The sequence below is a fragment of the Peromyscus eremicus genome, chromosome 14, assembly GCF_949786415.1.
Source record: "Peromyscus eremicus chromosome 14, PerEre_H2_v1, whole genome shotgun sequence".
In the NCBI taxonomy this organism is placed as follows: Eukaryota; Metazoa; Chordata; class Mammalia; order Rodentia; family Cricetidae; genus Peromyscus; species Peromyscus eremicus.
This window is the reverse complement of record NC_081430.1, coordinates 64,010,309-64,027,929: the sequence shown is the minus strand read 5'-3', so window position 1 is coordinate 64,027,929 and position 17,621 is coordinate 64,010,309. Positions and strand designations below refer to the sequence as shown.

The 17,621-nt window shown below is 48.7% G+C and overlaps 1 protein-coding gene across 1 annotated transcript in view; it reads right to left on the bottom strand.

Annotated features, from left to right (window-relative positions):
• Positions 1–17,621, bottom strand: part of Ptprn2 (protein tyrosine phosphatase receptor type N2) — a 749,243-nt gene that overhangs the window by 84,394 nt on the left and 647,228 nt on the right. Inside the window, exon 14 of the mRNA XM_059279385.1 lies at positions 10,196–10,390. Coding sequence (XP_059135368.1) covers positions 10,196–10,390 — 195 coding nt within the window. The remainder of the gene's footprint in view (positions 1–10,195; positions 10,391–17,621) is intronic.

Below are 17,621 nucleotides of genomic sequence, written 5' to 3'. Positions count from 1 at the left end.
ATAGGGTGGGACACCCCCCAGAAACTGGAACTAATTGGTCCTGTTAGAAGAGCTGACTTAATTACAAGGTCATGATCATCTTTTTCTGTGACACGTGTCTTTCAGAGGCTGTGCTTAGGGATGGAGAGTCACTGCAATGCGGGGCATACTGAGAGAGTCCTCATGTGCTTCCCAGTTATCCTGTGAGCATTCTCTAGGTCCTGCTTCATAGATGGAAAACACGGTGACCACCGTGTTTAATGTCACCCTACGACATAGTGGCTCTGGCTCTGGGCCATCATCTTCTCTGTGCTGTCCTCTCTTGCACCAGGAGAGGACATCACCTGTGGACTGTGGCCAGGGTCCTCTCCCTCTCTGCTCTTGACTTCTGGCAAACAGACAGGATATCTGAGGAAGGGAGTGTTGACCTTTTGGTTCAATGAACCACAGTAATTCATGTGGATGGGGTCATAACCCATATATTGCCACTCAGTGGCTTGTTTATTCCGCAAATCTTCTAATTACAAATAGCCCTGAGGGTCCTGGTGAGGCCCTGTCATCCCTAGGGTCGCTTCCTTGTCTCTCAGGGTTGCTGCTCAGGAACAAAGACCTGTGTCAACATCCACAAAAGTCCCATGAAGGACAAGGTCTTCCAGTAAAGCTCACAGTTTAGCATTTGGCTCTATCTCACACTTCTTTAGCTATTCGAGTGTAAGCTTCCCAAGAGCAAGGTGTCTGTTATCTTTATCTAAACCCATGCTGAGCACACAAAGGTAGGCAGACTGTGGGCAGTTGTGCTCATCCATGATGTTTGTGGAGCTGTACAATTCAATGGAACTTTAATATTCATATTTTATATAAATCACATTACCTTTATTCTATGTATGTGAACAGCCAGGTGAGGCCATTGGAATAGTACAGCTATCTTTCAACTCAGCTGAGTGTGCCTATAAGCCATAGGTATGGGAGGCACTAAGTGGGTCCAGTGTATACCACTGGGCTTGGCTCACCCTGCCAGGTCTATCTAGGATGGCCCAGTCAGATGTAGGCATCTCTGTCACCAGAACTCAGAAAACACTGAGTGAGTGACACTTTTGAGTCCTGAGACACTTTTCAGACACCAGCTTCCCCTTGTGGATGTCATTCATGAGGGTGCCAGTTCCAGCCTTAGTGTTGATTTTTCAGCTTCACTCGGTGAATACTAATTGGATGTTTATTTCTTCTGTTTTACTCACTTCATCCATTACAGTGTTTATAAAGAATGGAAATAGTAGAAAAGAAAATAATTTCTAAAACAAAGAAGGGTTCAAGGTCAGAGGTACCAGATCCAAGAATCACTCCAGGTACCTGCCATGACCCATCCCAGGAGACTGCATTCTTCTTGCTTACATGTCTCCCACAGATTCTTTGTGTGCCACCCACCATAAGGAGACAAAATTCTACCTTAGCAAGCATCTGGCATGAAATGCTCATAAGCCACAGCCACCTCAGGACCACTGGGGTCTGGTTGAGATTGGGCCATAGACATTTTTCCTTAAGTAGCTAGAGCCAAGACAGAAAAGATGACGCCAGAGGGCAGAGAGGCAGAGTGCCAGCGGCCCTAACATTTTATGTAGCCAATCAGATGTTCAGATGTGTTTTTAATAATAAAAAGAATCCCTCCTTTACCCACCAAACCCACAAGATACAAAGTAAAGAAGAGCTCAATAATACTCCCAAACAATATTGCACCCACGCTATCCATGAAGAGTTGGCATCACAGCAAAGCCATGAGAGGCCAGGAGGTTACCCTTTGGTGGGGTCCAAAGGTATTCTCTCTCACAGAAGCAGGAGGACTGCATCCTCCCATCCCCAAGGTGGCCCTTGGGAAGTGTGGGTGGTAGTACAGAATGGCTTTGCTAATGGGGCTCCTGCTGCTGTGAGGCCTGCATAATAGCCTGCAGCATCCTGCACACACACACACACACACACACACACACACACACACACACACACGCACACTGGGTTCTCTGCTGCTCTGTGAGCAATGTCTAGCACTCACTACAAATTGAGCTTGGTCAGAAGCAAATTAGCTCCTTGAACTACCTCAGGACCTTAATGAATCCTGTGGACCCTCCTGTCCCGGGGAGTCAGCACCAGAACGATATGGGATGAGTGGCTTGGCTCTTCTTTGGAAAGCAGTGGGACCCAGACTCTTCATAGCTTATCCTGCAGTCAGAGAACCTCCTGTCACCATAACCTGTGGTAGGTGACAGGTGAAAGAGGGCTTAGGGCATGCTCAGCCTTGCCTATGGTGTTGGGAAGAAACAGAATCCCACAAAAGCTGTGAGTGGAAGAGCAGCTTCTCATTTGCTGCAGGCTGGCAGACCACGCTGGCTTTGAGTTGGCTCTATCTTCACAAATTCAAGTGTTAGATCCCTACACCCCAGTTAGCTGTGACCTCATGGGAAGATGGAGCCCTTCAAGAGGAGATTAATTTAAAAGGACACCCAAAGGTCACCTGGCTGGACACTATGGATGCACCCACTTGCATGGAGGAAAGGCCATGTGAGGACATATCAAGACGGCCATCTTGAAGCCAGGGAGAGACCTTGGGAGAAAGCAGCCTGTGGTGCCTCATTACAGTCTTCTGGTCTCCAGGACCACAGGCCTTCCTTTCTATCTGAAGCCTCAATCCTAGCAGACTGGGATCTGAGGCCAAAGACCCAGCTCAGCCTCCCACACACATTCCAGAATGTTCTGCTCACTGATACCTGGGGAACAGGTGTCATGTGCCTAAGCAGCCCTGCCCTGACTCAATGCAATGCCACAGGTCTTGCACATAGGAGGTATGTGTGCCTGAGACACCTGGATGCTCATTTCCCTGTATAGCAGCTTGTGACATGATTCTGACCAGACTTTTTTTGGTTTTGTTTTTTTTTTTGTCCTGAAACTTTTCCCTAGTGAATTGATCCCTGCCTCTTCTGGGGTGGTAGCACTGGCTGTCACATGCAGGTGAGTAACTGAACACTGAGAACGAGACAGGAACAAACAGAGTATTAATAAATATCCGTTCTGTCCTGGCCCTGTGGCTGGGGTGGTACAGGTGTGGGTTTGAAGGGTTGTAGAGGCTGCCTCAGTGCCCTCTTTCCAGAGGAAGGGGCGGGGGGCTTATGACACATTGGCCACAGGCACACAGTATGGGCTCATATGTGTTTCAGTGACTAAAGGTCCAGCTTCTGGTTCTCAGTCCACCTTCAGCACCCAGGGGTCATGAGCAGGATGGAGCAGAGTGTTGTCTGTCAGTGACAATGGTTTGAAGCCAACAGGGTCAGGCTGAAGGAAGACTCCATACTCTGTACCTGGACCTACATCTCATGCTTAGCTTCATACCCTGAGCTGGGGCCCTGTACATGGGCCAACATCCCAACCCAGCCCCATATCCTGAGCCTACACCCTATTCCAAGATAACTTTTGGGGACCTATCCTGTTCTAGCCTCTGGTCATCTCTAGCATGGGCACAGGGTACTCTGCACCTGTAGGCCTTTGACCTCTCTATCATATGTTCATGAGCAAAGGTCACAGCCCCTTGGCTCTCAACAGACCCCTTTGCTCTGGTGACACTCAGGAGCTGTTGTCTGTTCGCTGTGATGAGAAGCTGCCGGTCCAGCGCTGAAATTTTTTGTGCTTTGTGATTTTACATCAGAATTCTTGCCTTCACTGTGTCCAACTGTGAAATGGGCCCAGCCTTGGTTCTTACTGGGTGGGTTTCTAGGGACAGTACTATACAAAGGCTCCAAGGAGCTGGTCATTGTACAGATTAAGGGGACCCAGGCCTCTGTCCTCGAGTGCAGAGTGTTCTTAAAACGTCTGCATTCAGGATGCTTTCCTTCACTCAGCCCTGTGGCTCTAACAGAGATGAATAGACCCACTTTGTTCTGCACATGCTCATTTCTTGGAGGCTCCCAGCCAGTGACACTAAGCAAGTGAGCAAGCAATCGAGTGACATTTTCTAATGACTGCCTCCAATGTAGCGCTTGTCCCTCTGCATACGCATTCACCACTCCCACTTTCCTGCTATAATGCTTGGCTGACTCACAAGTCATTAGTGAACCTTAGGATGCAGCAGGATTCTCAGCTCCTCACGTGGCCAGCCACGTGGGAACCTCTCTCTGCAGAAGGCAAGCGCAATATGGGAATGGATCTTCTGGCAAGTAAACTCAAGCCCACATCTCTCTCTCTAGCAAGGGCTTCTCAGGAAGGTAGGTCCCCACACTCTTACAGTATGGGGCTTTATGACAGTCCTTAAAAGTCACTTTAGTGGCTGCCCTTATTCTGCAAGGATTTTTTTTTCAGAGCTCTGAACTCACTTGAACATCCCACACTGTGAATATTTCTTTAGAAGAGCATGAGATGTGCTGATGACAGCTTCCCAGTGCACTGGCCGCGGGGCTTGAGTGCCCTGCTAGCCCCTACTCCCCTTTTCCAACCTGGCATCCCCTCCTCTGCCCCGTACCTCACTTCTTACCAGGCAACCCATCTTCCAGAGCAGCTGGTGTGAGTGGCCTGGGGACCAGGACCATTAACCTGAGCTCCTCGAAACCAACTTGGATTCTTTCTTTGTTTCTTTCTTTCCTTTCCATTCCTTCCTTTCTTTTTCTTTCTTTTCTTTTTCTCTCTCTCTTGCTTTCACTCTCTCCCTCCCTCTCTCCCTCTCTCCCTCCCTCCCTTCCTCCCTCCCTCTCTCCCTCCCTCCCTTCCTTCCTTTTTTAATTTTGCTTTTTTAAGGCAGAGTCTTGCTGTACAGCCCAGGTTGATTTCAAACTTACAATTCTCCTGCCTCAGTCTGTGACTACCAGGATTTTGTGTATATGCCACCACCTAACTTTGTGTGAGTGTGGGGCAAGTGCAGGAGGCTCATACACCTGTGCAGGGTCAGGTGTCTGTCAGGAAGTCGTCAATCTGTCCCTCTCTGCACTGCTCTTTTAAGACAAGGTCTTTCACTGAGCCTGGAGGCCATGAAGCTCCAGGCATCCTGCTGCCTCCCCCAGGCATCCCGCTGCCCCTCCCAGGCATCCTGCTGTCTCCCCCAGGCATCCTGCTGCCTCCCCCAGGCATCCTTCTGCCTCCTCTGCGTGCTGGGGTTACAGGCGTGCTCACACCATGTCTGGCTTTTTTATGTTGGGGCTGGGATCTGAACTCAGGACCTCATGCCTGTGCAGCAAACACTCTACCCCACTGAGCCATCTGTACAGCCCTCAGAGTTGGAATCCTAAAGAAAGGATCAGTGTTTATAATTATGAAGAGTTACAGGGTTCATCGCTAGCTATATCTATCATCTGTCTGTCTGTCTGTCTGTCTGTTTCTAAAGACTCTTGATCATATTCACACCAATTACCCTCTCTTATTCTCCTTCTCTTCCCACTAGACTTGTATTCTTCCCAATTAGTTCTCCTTCTACATGCATACTTATGTCTTTTCAAAAATCTAGGTTCTGCATATGAGAAGCGTGATTTTTGTCTTTCTGAGTGTGACTTGTTTTTATGACGATCTCCACTTCCTACAGATAGCATAATTCTTCTTTACAGCTGACTAAAACTCTACCCTGCATTTGTATCACTTTTTTTTAAAACCATTCACTTGTTAATGTGCACGTAGGCTGGCTCTGTAACTTGACTGTTCTGAACAGTGCAGCAATAAACATGGATGTGCAGGTGTCTCTTCGCATGCTGAGGTAGATTCCTTTGGATATAGTCCCAGGACTGGTGTAGCTCTACTCTATGGTAGTTCTACTTTTAAAACACTTGTTTTTTAAAAAAAATAAATATTAATATTAATTTATTTATTTAAGACATGGTATCACTGAGTAGCCTTGGAACCCCCTATATAGACCAGGATGCCTAAAATTCAGAGATCCTACTACCTCTGCCTCTTGAGTGCTAGGATTAAAGGTATCCACTACCATGCCCAGCAGCAACTTGCAAACTTTGTTACATTGTTATTTACTTATTTAGTGTGCATCGTACATATGGGTGCATAAATGCTTCAGCGCCCCTGTGGAGGTCAGAGGGTGGGTGACTGACTGCAGGGGTTGGTCTCACCATCTGTGTGGGTCACAGGGATTGAACTTGGGTTGTCACACTTGATGGTAGGTATCTTTACCCACTGAGCCACCTCACCAGCCCCAAGAAACTTTGAATTTTTAAAAGTCGCTTTCTTCTGCATGAGAGAAAGCACACACACAGTGCTCATCTTTCTGTGTCTGGCTTATTTCACGCTGTGTGATGTCTTCCGGTTCCACCCATTCACCGTGGCTGGAGATCCACTGGGTGTCAATGTCATGCTTTCTCTGTCCCTGCACTGAGGCTGGTGACCAAAGGTTGGAGGAGGATGGATGAGGGGAGAATGGATTTGATCAACATGTGATGTGTGAAATATCATGCTAAACCCCATGCATATGTACAATTAACATGTGACCAAAATAAAATATTTTAGAGGGCACCTTCAAAGAAAATAAAGACAGAAGAACAATAATAGTGAAAACAGAGCATGGCCTTGGGTGACAAGCTTTGTGGCTTTACTGTGACTGTAGGTAGGTGGTATCTCCAGGTACATCATGGGCGTGTCTCATGGGCCTGTCTCACTTTACACCTACAGGGACTGGGGGCAGGGTGCTGCTTTCCAGCCCATCACACAGATGATAATACAGAGATGGTAGATGTGACATTAGATTCAGAACCAGCAGACAGCAAGTGAGGCAGGCTTCTGCGGCGTACCAGAATTCATATCCCTGCTCTCATCAGGACCCTGTGCTCCCTGCACCCAGGAGAGCCCTGACAACGTGCCCAGTCCATCTATCTGTGCCTTGAGGGCTCCATACATAAGCACCCAGCCTTTCTGTGCTACCTCTGACCCCTGCTCTACCTGCAAAGCCAGGGGTAACAGAGGTCTGCCCTGTGGCTGGTGGTGCTTGACTCTTCTGCTAGTGACCGTCGCTAGGGCTGGTCCACTGGGGGTGACACAACCCAGTAATGTCTCAGCCTGTTACCTAGTGGAAACCTTCTCCTTCCATGTGAGTCTCCCTGATACCTAAGTCCTTGACCTTCAAAGGGACAGTGATTCCAAGTGGTCTTGTATCTATAGTCTAGCAGAAAGTTACAGAGCATGGAGTGTCTGAGGCCAACCTGGATGGGAAGATCCATGGGGGACAATGGTCATGCTTGCTGCATCACCACTGAGTACCCCAGCATCACAGGGGAAATATCCAGTCAGTGATGTGTGCTGGTGGTCATTTTGGGGTCAGCATGGCTTTATGCGGTATACCCATTGCCAACCTGGAGTTGAAACTCTTTTCTTTTTTTTTTTCCTCTTCAGTCTTAAATTTTATGTGTATGTATATTTCTCCTGTATATATGGCTATGTGCCACATGTGTGTAGTGCCCATGGAGGCCAGAAGAGGGTGTCAGATTTCCAGAACTGGAGTTTACAGATGATCGTGAGCTGTAGTGTAGGTGCTGGGAATTGAACTCAGATCCTCTGGAAGCAAGGTCTCTCAGTCTTTTTCTTCAGTCTTTATGCTCAGACATTACATTTTGTCCCCGTGCTCCACTGGAGCAACGCTGTGATTGAACACCCAGTGTCCTGGATTTATCTGATGGCCCACTCATCCTCACTGTGTATTTTAGCACGTTTCTCTTGCCAGTAGGCCAATTAGCAAGCACTTTCCCACTGAGGGTCAGGGTGACTGATCATTGCAATTACCTTCCCTGTAGCTTTAATGAGCCAAGGTCAGTTGCAAAGGGCTGACATGCATGGCTTCCACAGTCTGTGCAGAGGAGCAGCACAGGGCTGGAGCATGAACTTGACCTGGGGTTGCTGGAAACATGCTGTCTTGGCCTCAACCCTGGGTCAGTCCCGTTCTGCTAAAACTTGAGGGGAGTTTCACAGCCTGTGTACTAAGTGGGTGAAATCTGAAGAAAGAGCCTAGGGTTCTGGGCTTCTCAGGTTCTGTACCAGAGAAATTCCGAGACAAGATGCTGTGTGACATGACCCCACCTGAAAAGGGAATCAGGACTACTGGGTGCAGAGAAAACAGAGGTCTAAGACATGGCCCAGCCCTTCATGGATGCAGTGATTAGGTCATCCTGCCTCCTGGCCTACAGCCTGGGAGAAGGTGTTGAGTCACATCTTCTGCCGCAGAAGTAGAAGCAGTAATTCCTGGAAATGCCTGGATCCCCTGGGGCTTACAATCTCTGAATGTATTTCTACATCTAGTGCCGTAGGTGGGTGAAGCCATTACTACATTCAGGGAAACGCCTGTGCTGGACTCCAGTGGCACTGCTGACCTCTGCCTGGGCTGCCTTGCTTTAGAACAGCGAGGTCTTGGCTACTTGGAGGTTGGGTCCCTCCTGCTGACCTCAGAATTGTCACTCAGGTCCAAACACAGTTTCTCTTGAAAAATGTATATCATATACCACATAGACGCAAGGTATCACCAAATTGTGACCCAAAGTCATGAAATAAATACCAGATCACACGAGCTGAAAGGAGCCACTATTGACGAGCTGACTCCTTCCTGCCAGCACCAACTCTCAGTGTCTCTGGACTCCTCGGTTCCTTTTCTTAAAGGGACGAATGTCAAAGTCCTTGAGAAGTCAGAACTAAGTTCAGTAATTGCTGTCCATCCAGAGGACATCTGTAAAAGACTGCAAGCACTGAACACCATGCATACGCACAGTTAATAGATTGATCAAGAATAAAATGGGAGCATGGCACTTGTGCTGAGCCAATGATTAGCTGTCTGCCCCAGGTGTGAGAGGCTCTCCCCTTAGTGCCTCTATCCCCAAACAGCATTTTGGGGTCCTATTTCAAGAAGAAACAGATGCAAGCAGGACAAATCACACATAGCACAGAGAGGGGATGCCCTCCTGTGGCCATGTGTCCTCTGGGGAGTGGACTGCTGTATGCCTCAGCCTCCCTAAATGTCCACTGGAGTCTAGGCTAGCAAGATCCCTGATGCCCTGGCTTCGATATTCACAGGACCTTCTTGGTCAATGTGGCTTTTGCTTGGCCTGCTGGCTCTGCCAGGAGACTTCTTAGCAATAAATAGTTTTCCAGCTTCCTGTGGCCATCAGACCACATTGTGACTGGATAAATCAGCTAAGGAAGGTACCTCAAGGTAAGTGTATAAGGACCATGTACAGGGCTGCTATAGACAGGGTAACTAACTGTACAGAGTTGGTATTTCCCTGATCCGTCATCATAGTATTGCTTCTTTTTTGTTTGTCTGTTTTATTTTGGGTTTTTTTTGTTTTGTTTTTGTTTTTTCAAGACACGGTTTCTCTGTGTAGTTTTGGTGCCTGTCCTGAATCTCACTCTGTAGACCAGGCTGGCCTCGAACTCACAGAGATCCACCTGGCTCTGTCTCCCGAGTGCTGGGATTAAAGGTGTGCACCATCACTGCCCGGCTTGCAGTTGCTTCTTAAGCAGGGAACTGGACTGTGCCTCGGGCTGGCAGAACCCCCATCCACATGTGAAAAAGAACATGGTCATATGCTGTGTGTTTTTATTTCACATTCCCACAACAGGAAGGTGCCCACTGCTAAGATGGACAAGGGACAGCCTGAAGAAACTCTGAGTTGCGAACATCTCTGCCAATGAAATTGGACATTAATGATATACCATGAGGCAACACAGCCACTTTGTCCTTGGTTGCTCCAAAGGAAGTGTACCAGGGAAAGTCACAGCCCTGCAAAGAAGCCATGTGTGTCAGCAAACGGGCCTCCAAGAACTCTGGTGATGGCTGTAGATGGTTCATACTGCCTCCTGCCCCCCTGCTTCAGTTTTGCATTGCCCATGAATGACATTTGTTGACTTTTTTTCTACTCAGACAGCACTTGTTGGACTGGAAACAGTGTAAAGGAGGCAACAGCCACATACTCTTAGTCAAAAGCCAACAGAATGGCACTCACAGCTAGCACTAAAAGGCATGTATTCCCAGGGTCCATCTCAAGTCCAAGGGAGCAAGCCTGCATGTGCACATGTGTGCTCTAAGCAGGACAGAAAGAGTTCAGTGATAAACACACCTTTGGTTTATATCCAGGACACAGAGGGGGATACCAGCAAGTTCCAAGGCTCGGAAGCAATTGACAGAGAGGCACGGGTAGAGCACACATACCCTGCCCCCACCTGCCATCTTCACAGAAGTCAGAAGCACCGTCGAGGATGCGAGCCTTACCAGGATCATGTGGCCAGTAGAGATGTCCATGTTAGACTGGACAGGCTCCTCAGACCAGGATGAAGTGCTGCTCCGAGCCGAAGGACTAGGCATTGGCCCATCACTGAACTGGGAAGAGACACTGTTGATGCGTGATGTGTGTGGTCCCTCCGGGCGATCCTGTGGCCGGACAGACATACGCTGGCGGCATAGCTCCTGCAAGACAGCCAGGGGCAGAGTCAGGGGTTAGCAGCCTTCACGGAAACCTATTCAGTACTTCCACAGAACTGCAAGGCAACTCTCTTTTTACCTGTCTACTCAGTCAAGGCTCACTCTAGTGAGAATTCATGTTCTTGGCTACTAGACAGCCCATAATGATTCAGCAAGCCTGTTGGTGTATTTTAAGGCACCATCCTTACGCCCTCTGAGATCTACAAGACACTGAAGCAAGTTGGCTCTAAGGACAAGTGTGTGAGTACACACCTATATACACACATCTATCCCCAGGAGCAGACACAACCCCCATCACCACATAGATTTCTAAAGCAGTCTCCTTTGTCTTATTCTGATCAAGAACAATGAAACACATAGATGGAGTTAGAATCTTTCCTTCCTCATTAGAACATAGGTCACATGGAAGACAAGGAGTCTGCTACAATGTAAGGACATCCTCCATCTAGCATTTGCTTCTCCTCCCCAAACAACTCCCATTCTGACAGGTGAGGATCCTAGGATCTTGGCAGCACAATCCCTTGGCACTGACCTTGACCTTTGACCTTTGGCTTTACCCTACAGCTCCCACCTTCTGACTGACAAGAACCTGTTCTGGAAGCTTCCCAGAGTTAAGACACAATGAGCCCCTCTGCATGTGGAGAAGATGAAACTGTGACTTGAATCACCAAAATGAAATGTCATTAATAGGAGACTGGAAAGCACAGCTGAGCCCCACAGAACAGCAGGAAAAAGAACCATGCCCTCGCCAGCAGCGGGAACCAAAGGCCTGTTTAGCTAGGCAGGGCAGTGGCAGGAAGTTGGAGACCATGACCATGTTTTCATCTCCTTCACCCTGGGTCGCTGTTACCTCTGGCTTCAGACAGAGGCCACCAGAAAGAGACTCTCTCCCATCTGCTCAGCTCTCTACAGTAGACAGACACCCATGCTCTGGCTTCTCTACACCAGAGGTCCATAAGACAGATCAACCCCTAAGCTACAGCAGGGGCCCTCTTCTGGGGCTGGTGGCCCACATAAGCCTTGAGACTTGAAAGCAACTGAGACAGTAAAGGTCATCCTGGGTACCCTGGACATGACGAGAAGATAAGGTGAACCCCAGAAAAGGAGACCTGCAGAGAGTGGGGAGGCCTCTCACATAAGGGGCAACAGGGGCCAACCTAGCCTTGACTCTCCTTGTTCTCTATTATCTTTTCATACTCTTGCTGCCTCAGAGGGCTTTTTGTTTTGTTTTGTTTTTGTTTTTTGTTTTTGTTTTTGTTTTTGTTTGAGACAGGGTCTCTCTGTGCCTGTCCTGGATCTCGCTCTGTAGACCAGGCTTGGGGAATTTTTAAATAATGTGTTCCTCTTTAAAAAAAAAAAGAAAGAAAGAAAGAAAGAAAGAAAGAAAGGAAGGAAGGAAGGAAGGAAGGAAAAGAAAAGAAAGAAAAATTTAATTTTCTGAAAATCTCAAAAACAAAGCAGAAAAATCAACAAAGCCTCCTGTTCTCCACAAGGGCTTTTCTCAGGCTGAGGGTGCAGGCCACCAACCTAAGTGCATGCACACCTTGCTCACATCATGCTTACAGAAGAATGCCACTGGATTCCTGGGGATGCAGCTCCTCTGGCTGAGGTTCAGCGTGCCCCAGGACCAGCCTGGGGGAAGGACACAGGAAGGCATGTTGGCCATGTACCTATGCCATGAGTCAAAGACGGAAGCCTGAAGGGAATAAGTGTCCCCCAAAGGATCCCAGTCTTGGATGGAATCTTGGCTGGGACAGACATGCTCTATGTGAACTTGGGCAAGCCATTTAAAACTCCCAACCCTAGTTTCTTCCCTTCCAAACAGGAAGTGATAGCTATCATGAAAGATTAAAAGTCCATGCATATAAAATGCTTAGTATGGTGTGTACCACAGAGAAAGTCCTCTGACGTCAACCAGCAGAGCTGAACATACATGGCTGAAGTGAACGTTAAAATAGTCCTCTAGGGTTAGGTATGCATCTCAGTGGGTGGAGTGCCTGCCCAGCATGCATGAAACACTGTGCCCCATCTTGAGCAACACACGAACCTGGCATGACATCCTACCCTGTAACCTCAGTACCAGGAAGGTGGAGGCAGGAGGATCATAAGGGAAAACACTGAACTTCCAGGAAAGAATGAGAGGGTGTAGCTGGTGAGTGGGTGGTAGGCTGAGGGTAATGGTGTGTATAGCCTTGGAGGGGAGTCAGGAGATGCATGGGGCCATGTCCTGGGGATCCAAGCAGCCACTGGCCTCCACTGGTGTATATGAAGGCAGCCATGGAGGCACCTGGTAGGGCTTTCCAGGGCTCATATTGTTTTCATGATTCTGTGGGTGAGCCAGAGAGGGTTAGCATTTCCACAGAGCTGCCCCGAGGATACAGAAACAATGAGGATTTCTGAGATATCTCATGATGGATGGACAAGCATCCAGAACAGAGCAGCTTCAGAATCTGTTGGTCTGTCCCCTTGACTTATAGGATACATATCCATTTATCTGTTAATTCACAGAGCCTGGAGCTAGAGTGCCGGACTTTGGAATCCCGGCTTCAGCCCTGTCTGTATGAATGTGAGCACATTGTCTTATCATGCTGTGCTTCAGTCTCCTCATTTGTGAAATGTGACAACAGCACCAACTTCACAGTCGTGGAGGGTTAAATAGCTGGGTGTGGTAGGACACTTCTAATCCCAGCACCGGGGAGGCTGAGGCAAAAGGCCATCAAGGCCCTACATCGCTAGCCACAGTGAGACCTTGTCTCAAAACACACAATAAAGTGTAGACTACTGAGGACTCTGGCACAGCCAGGTGCTCCCTGTCATTGTTTGCTCATCACTTGGAAGAGGATCCCAGATCTAACTTCCCTGAGCTCACAGTACGTTCAGAGTTGGGCACAGATGTAAAGAAATGCTGCTAAGAACACACACTGGGCCTTCACAGGCAGCATGGTCACGGGGCCAGCAGGAGAGGCCCACCCCTGGACAGCTCCTGTAGAGGAGACACTAAGCGCAGGTCTCAAGCTGCGTTCTGGGAGAGGGTTTCCATGCTGAGCTGGCGCAGAACGGCAGCAGCAGAGGTGAAGGAGCGTGGCTCTCTGTTCTTCCCTGATGGTGAGGTGCTCACAGACACATTCTGAACCTTCACTTACACGGCTCTGCTGTCTGCTGTACCTGTCTCTTTGGAGCTCACATACTCTTAGGAACAAGCTGCCCAGCTCCTCTACCTCTGTGGAAATCCTCATGTCCACCACATGGCCTCTCTTGCTTGTCAGGGTAGAAATGCCTCCAGGGGCTGACTGTGACCTCGTGAAAATACTTCTGCCTGGCTGGGGGAGGTCATTGTGCATAAAGCCTTCCCTGGTTCCCGCAGGGACTTCATGGTCCCAAATGGCACTGTAGACATTTTTCAACATGTGTCCACCTTGACCATTTTCTTGGCTGCACATTGCCCAAACCTGGCACTCCAGCCTGGCCCAGGACAAGGTAGCCTGGATCTGCTGCGTCCGGGCCATGGTGGTCTTCCTTCTTGCCTCATCTCCCCAGTCTTTCTGATCTGAGACCTGGGAACCTGCAGCAGTCAGCCTGTGAGATTGCAGTGCTGTAAGGACTGGGCACGTAGAGATGAAAACCTTATTCGTGGTGTAACAAACACATTCAGGGTGAAGCCTGGGCTATGGACACCCTGTGCAGGCCCTTGGATTATGAAGCAGCAAGCTGCAACTTCTGATGTTTCCCTCCATGGAATAGAAGCAAATCTCTCTCCATGGCTTTGTTTGAGATGCTTCCCTCCCCAATGCTTAGCAGCTTGTATAGAACTGCATCCTACATGGCCCCTTCTGTAGACTACTGCGGACAATGATGCCTTGATGTCTTTTTTTTTTTTTTTTTTTTTATTTTTCGAGACAGGTTTTCTCTGTGTAGCTTTGTGCCTTTCCTGGAACTCACTTGGTAGCCTAGGCTGGCCTCGAACTCACAGACATCCGCCTGGCTCTGCCTCCCGAGTGCTGAGATTAAAGGCGTGCGCCACCACCGCCCGGCTGCCTTGATGTCTTGATTCCAGCAAGAGGAAGCCAGGGATTGGTCTAACGCTTTGTCCTTTGGGTTGGCCATGGTTTCTAAATTAACAGCACAAAGGCCATATTTTGCCTTTTCATCACAATCGAAACAATGTGGCCTGCTACTCAGGCTTGCGTATACATGTGTGACATATATATGTGTACATGTGTACTTTTATGTGAGTGTACATATGCCAGAGGTCATCAGTGTCTTACTCTCTTTCTCTCTCTCTTTAAGATAGGGTCTTACTAGGTATCCCTGGCTGGTCTGGAACTCGCAAAGATTCACCAGCCTCTGCCTTCCAACTGTTAGAACTATCAGGATTGACTCCATCTAATTTTTTGAGATAGGGTCTCTCTCTAAAATTAGAGCTTGCTGATTTGGCAAAACTAGCTAGCCAGCCACTGAGCCCCAAGCATCCTCTTGCCCCGCCTCCTTTGTGCACGCATCACCAGTCCTGGCTTTTCACAGTTGCTAGAGAGCCAAACTCGTGTTCTCATGCTTACTTGGCAAGAACTTTGCCAACTGAGTCATCTCTGGCCTTGTTGTGGCTTTTAAAGTCCAGGTCTATGGGTCTGTAACATGATCAAGATCCAAGTTTCTGGTCTAGTTGGAGTGTAGAAACTCCCATGTTCCCTCCTAGAGCTGGGAAGCTGGCACATGCAGCCTCTCTGTGCTGCTGCATCTGTCCTTCTAAGAGCCCTGTCCACACCTGAGAGGGTGAGCATACATACAGAGCGACAGACAAGGGCAGGGCTTGCTCGACTGCAGGCAAGGATGAAAGGTGAGTGAGCACAAACATTTACACTGTAAGGATTTGAAGTCACAGCCTTTGTAGCCATCCTGTGGGCACTGCGTGTGACCAGTGTGCTCCCTTGGTTCATGTCACCTATACTTAGCACGTGGTGGTGGCAGTGGTGGGGCTATGCCATGCACACCGGAGGCACCTACGGGCAAATGACAGGCATGCCATGGGTAGCACACACGTCCTACAGATTATGCTCTGAGAAGTGGGTCCAGGCAGAGCTGTGAGGGAGAGAGTTTTCCAGAGCAAAAGATAATTGGTGTTGCTAACCAAGCTGCGTGGGCATGCTTGAAGGAAGCCTGGAGACTGCCTGACTGTGTTTGGAAATTCTCATCAATAACCTTGGCAGCAAACCATCCCCTGAATAGAGAGTCCCAGGTTAATTCTATAAATGTCCTAAAGGAGAATGCAGGTACACAGGCATGTCCAAAGCATTAGTTAAACAAGGCATGGGCCCAGAAAAACCATAGCATCCACCTCCTTGACAGCTCTGGGACTTCACCTGGGGTCACAAGCCCTGCTGTATATACAGGAGGGTTTGGCAAACAGGTCTTCTCTTGGATGGATGGCAGGCTGGTATCTACCCACCTTAATTTGAAAGAAAACGACTCCTTAATATATGCAAATTCTGGATGAAGTCTAGTAATTACCAAAGATGCCATCTGTGAGCTGGGACATCGCTTCAGTGAAAATAGCCCAGGGCTGTCAGTACAGCCTGGAGTTCACCAAGAAGACAGAAGCTTCTTAGCAGCTCATGACTCAGCAGCCAACAGGTGGCTGATTGCTCATGAGTGAGAGAAGCTCATTTAACAGGACACTCTGGGTATCAGATGCTGCTGTAGGGTCAAGAACAGCCCACAGAATTCCTTTCAGATGTTCCTGCACACACTGAGAACAGGAACAGACAGCTTGTGCTATACCTGCCCAGAAGGCTAGAGCTCAACAAGGGAGAGTGTGCCCGTGTCTGTCTGTCACCATTTTCTATCCAAATAATTCTTCAACAACAAAGAAAAGCCACAGTACATAAACTAAAATACATTCCCAGTAGCAAAGGGGAACACTGTGTCACATGGCATTTTCAGGAAAGGGCTCTGTGTCTTTCTAGAATGAGCTCAGGTCCGTCTGGAGCAGGCCCCGTGTCTCTACAACAGGATCCACATCTGGAGCAGGCCCTGTGTCTCTACAACAGGATCCACATCTGGAGCAGGCCCTGTGTCTCTACAATGGATCCACATCTGGAGCAGGCCCTGTGTCTCTACAACAGGATCCACATCTGGAGCAGGCCCTGTGTCTCTACAATGGATCCACATCTGGAGCAGGCCCTGTGTCTCTACAACAGGATCCACATCTGGAGCAGGCCCTGTGTCTCTACAATGGATCCACATCTGGAGCAGGCCCTGTGTCTCTACAACAGGATCCACATCTGGAGCAGGCCCTGTGTCTCTACAATGGATCCACATCTGGAGCAGGTCCTGTGTCTCTACAATGGATCCACATCTGGAGCAGGCCCTGTGTCTCTACAATGGATCCACATCTGGAGCAGGCTGCTTTCTCTGTGTCTTTCTAGAGAGGTTAGTTGGTTCAGGGCACCCGGGCCCCAGGTTTTGGCCTCTCATTTGTTGAGGAAATTGTCAAGGATGTTAGGTGAAAGATGTGTCCAGCTCCTAACGGGAAGGGTATGAGGACAGCCATGGAAGAAGAGTGTGACTTTGCAGGTGGTTCCCATGGTAACAACTGTCAGTGACTGTGACTTGCTTCTGCTCTTGGGAAGCAAGCATCTCAGAGACTTCAGCGAGGGAGCGGCGTGTGGTGGCTTAGGATGAGACTCTAGAGCCAAACTGCCCAGGTGTGAAGTCCCAGCTCTGCTGCTAACATCGGGGTGATAAAGCACAAATTCTCTAAATCCATGTGAAGTAGATCAATAACAGGACTCCTCCAGCAGGTTTCTGGGAGGAATCTAAGTTAATGCCTGTGAGGTACAGAACACAGCTTGGTGCCTACTCAACATGCAGCTCTCACCACCAGCCGAGGGAACTGACTCTGGAGATCCTCATTGCAGGATACTGCAATCCCACAAGGGCTGCCCCTACTGGACTAAGGCCGCAGGGCCACCCACATCACACCTGTTTTGATATCTAACCTCCTGATTTACCAAGGTAATTACTCCTCTCCCCCCATTTCCAGGTAGAGCCATAACAATTAGGATTTTTTTTTTTTTTTTAAAAAAAGATAATTGTTCCATAATCCTCGAGTCCACATAGAAAGACAGAGAAAGTTCCAGGTACGTAGGAAGAGGAGGGGTCTGGTTGTAGCCTCTCACCAGTTAATAAGTCAAGGCTTCCAGTGTGAGTAACATCTGCT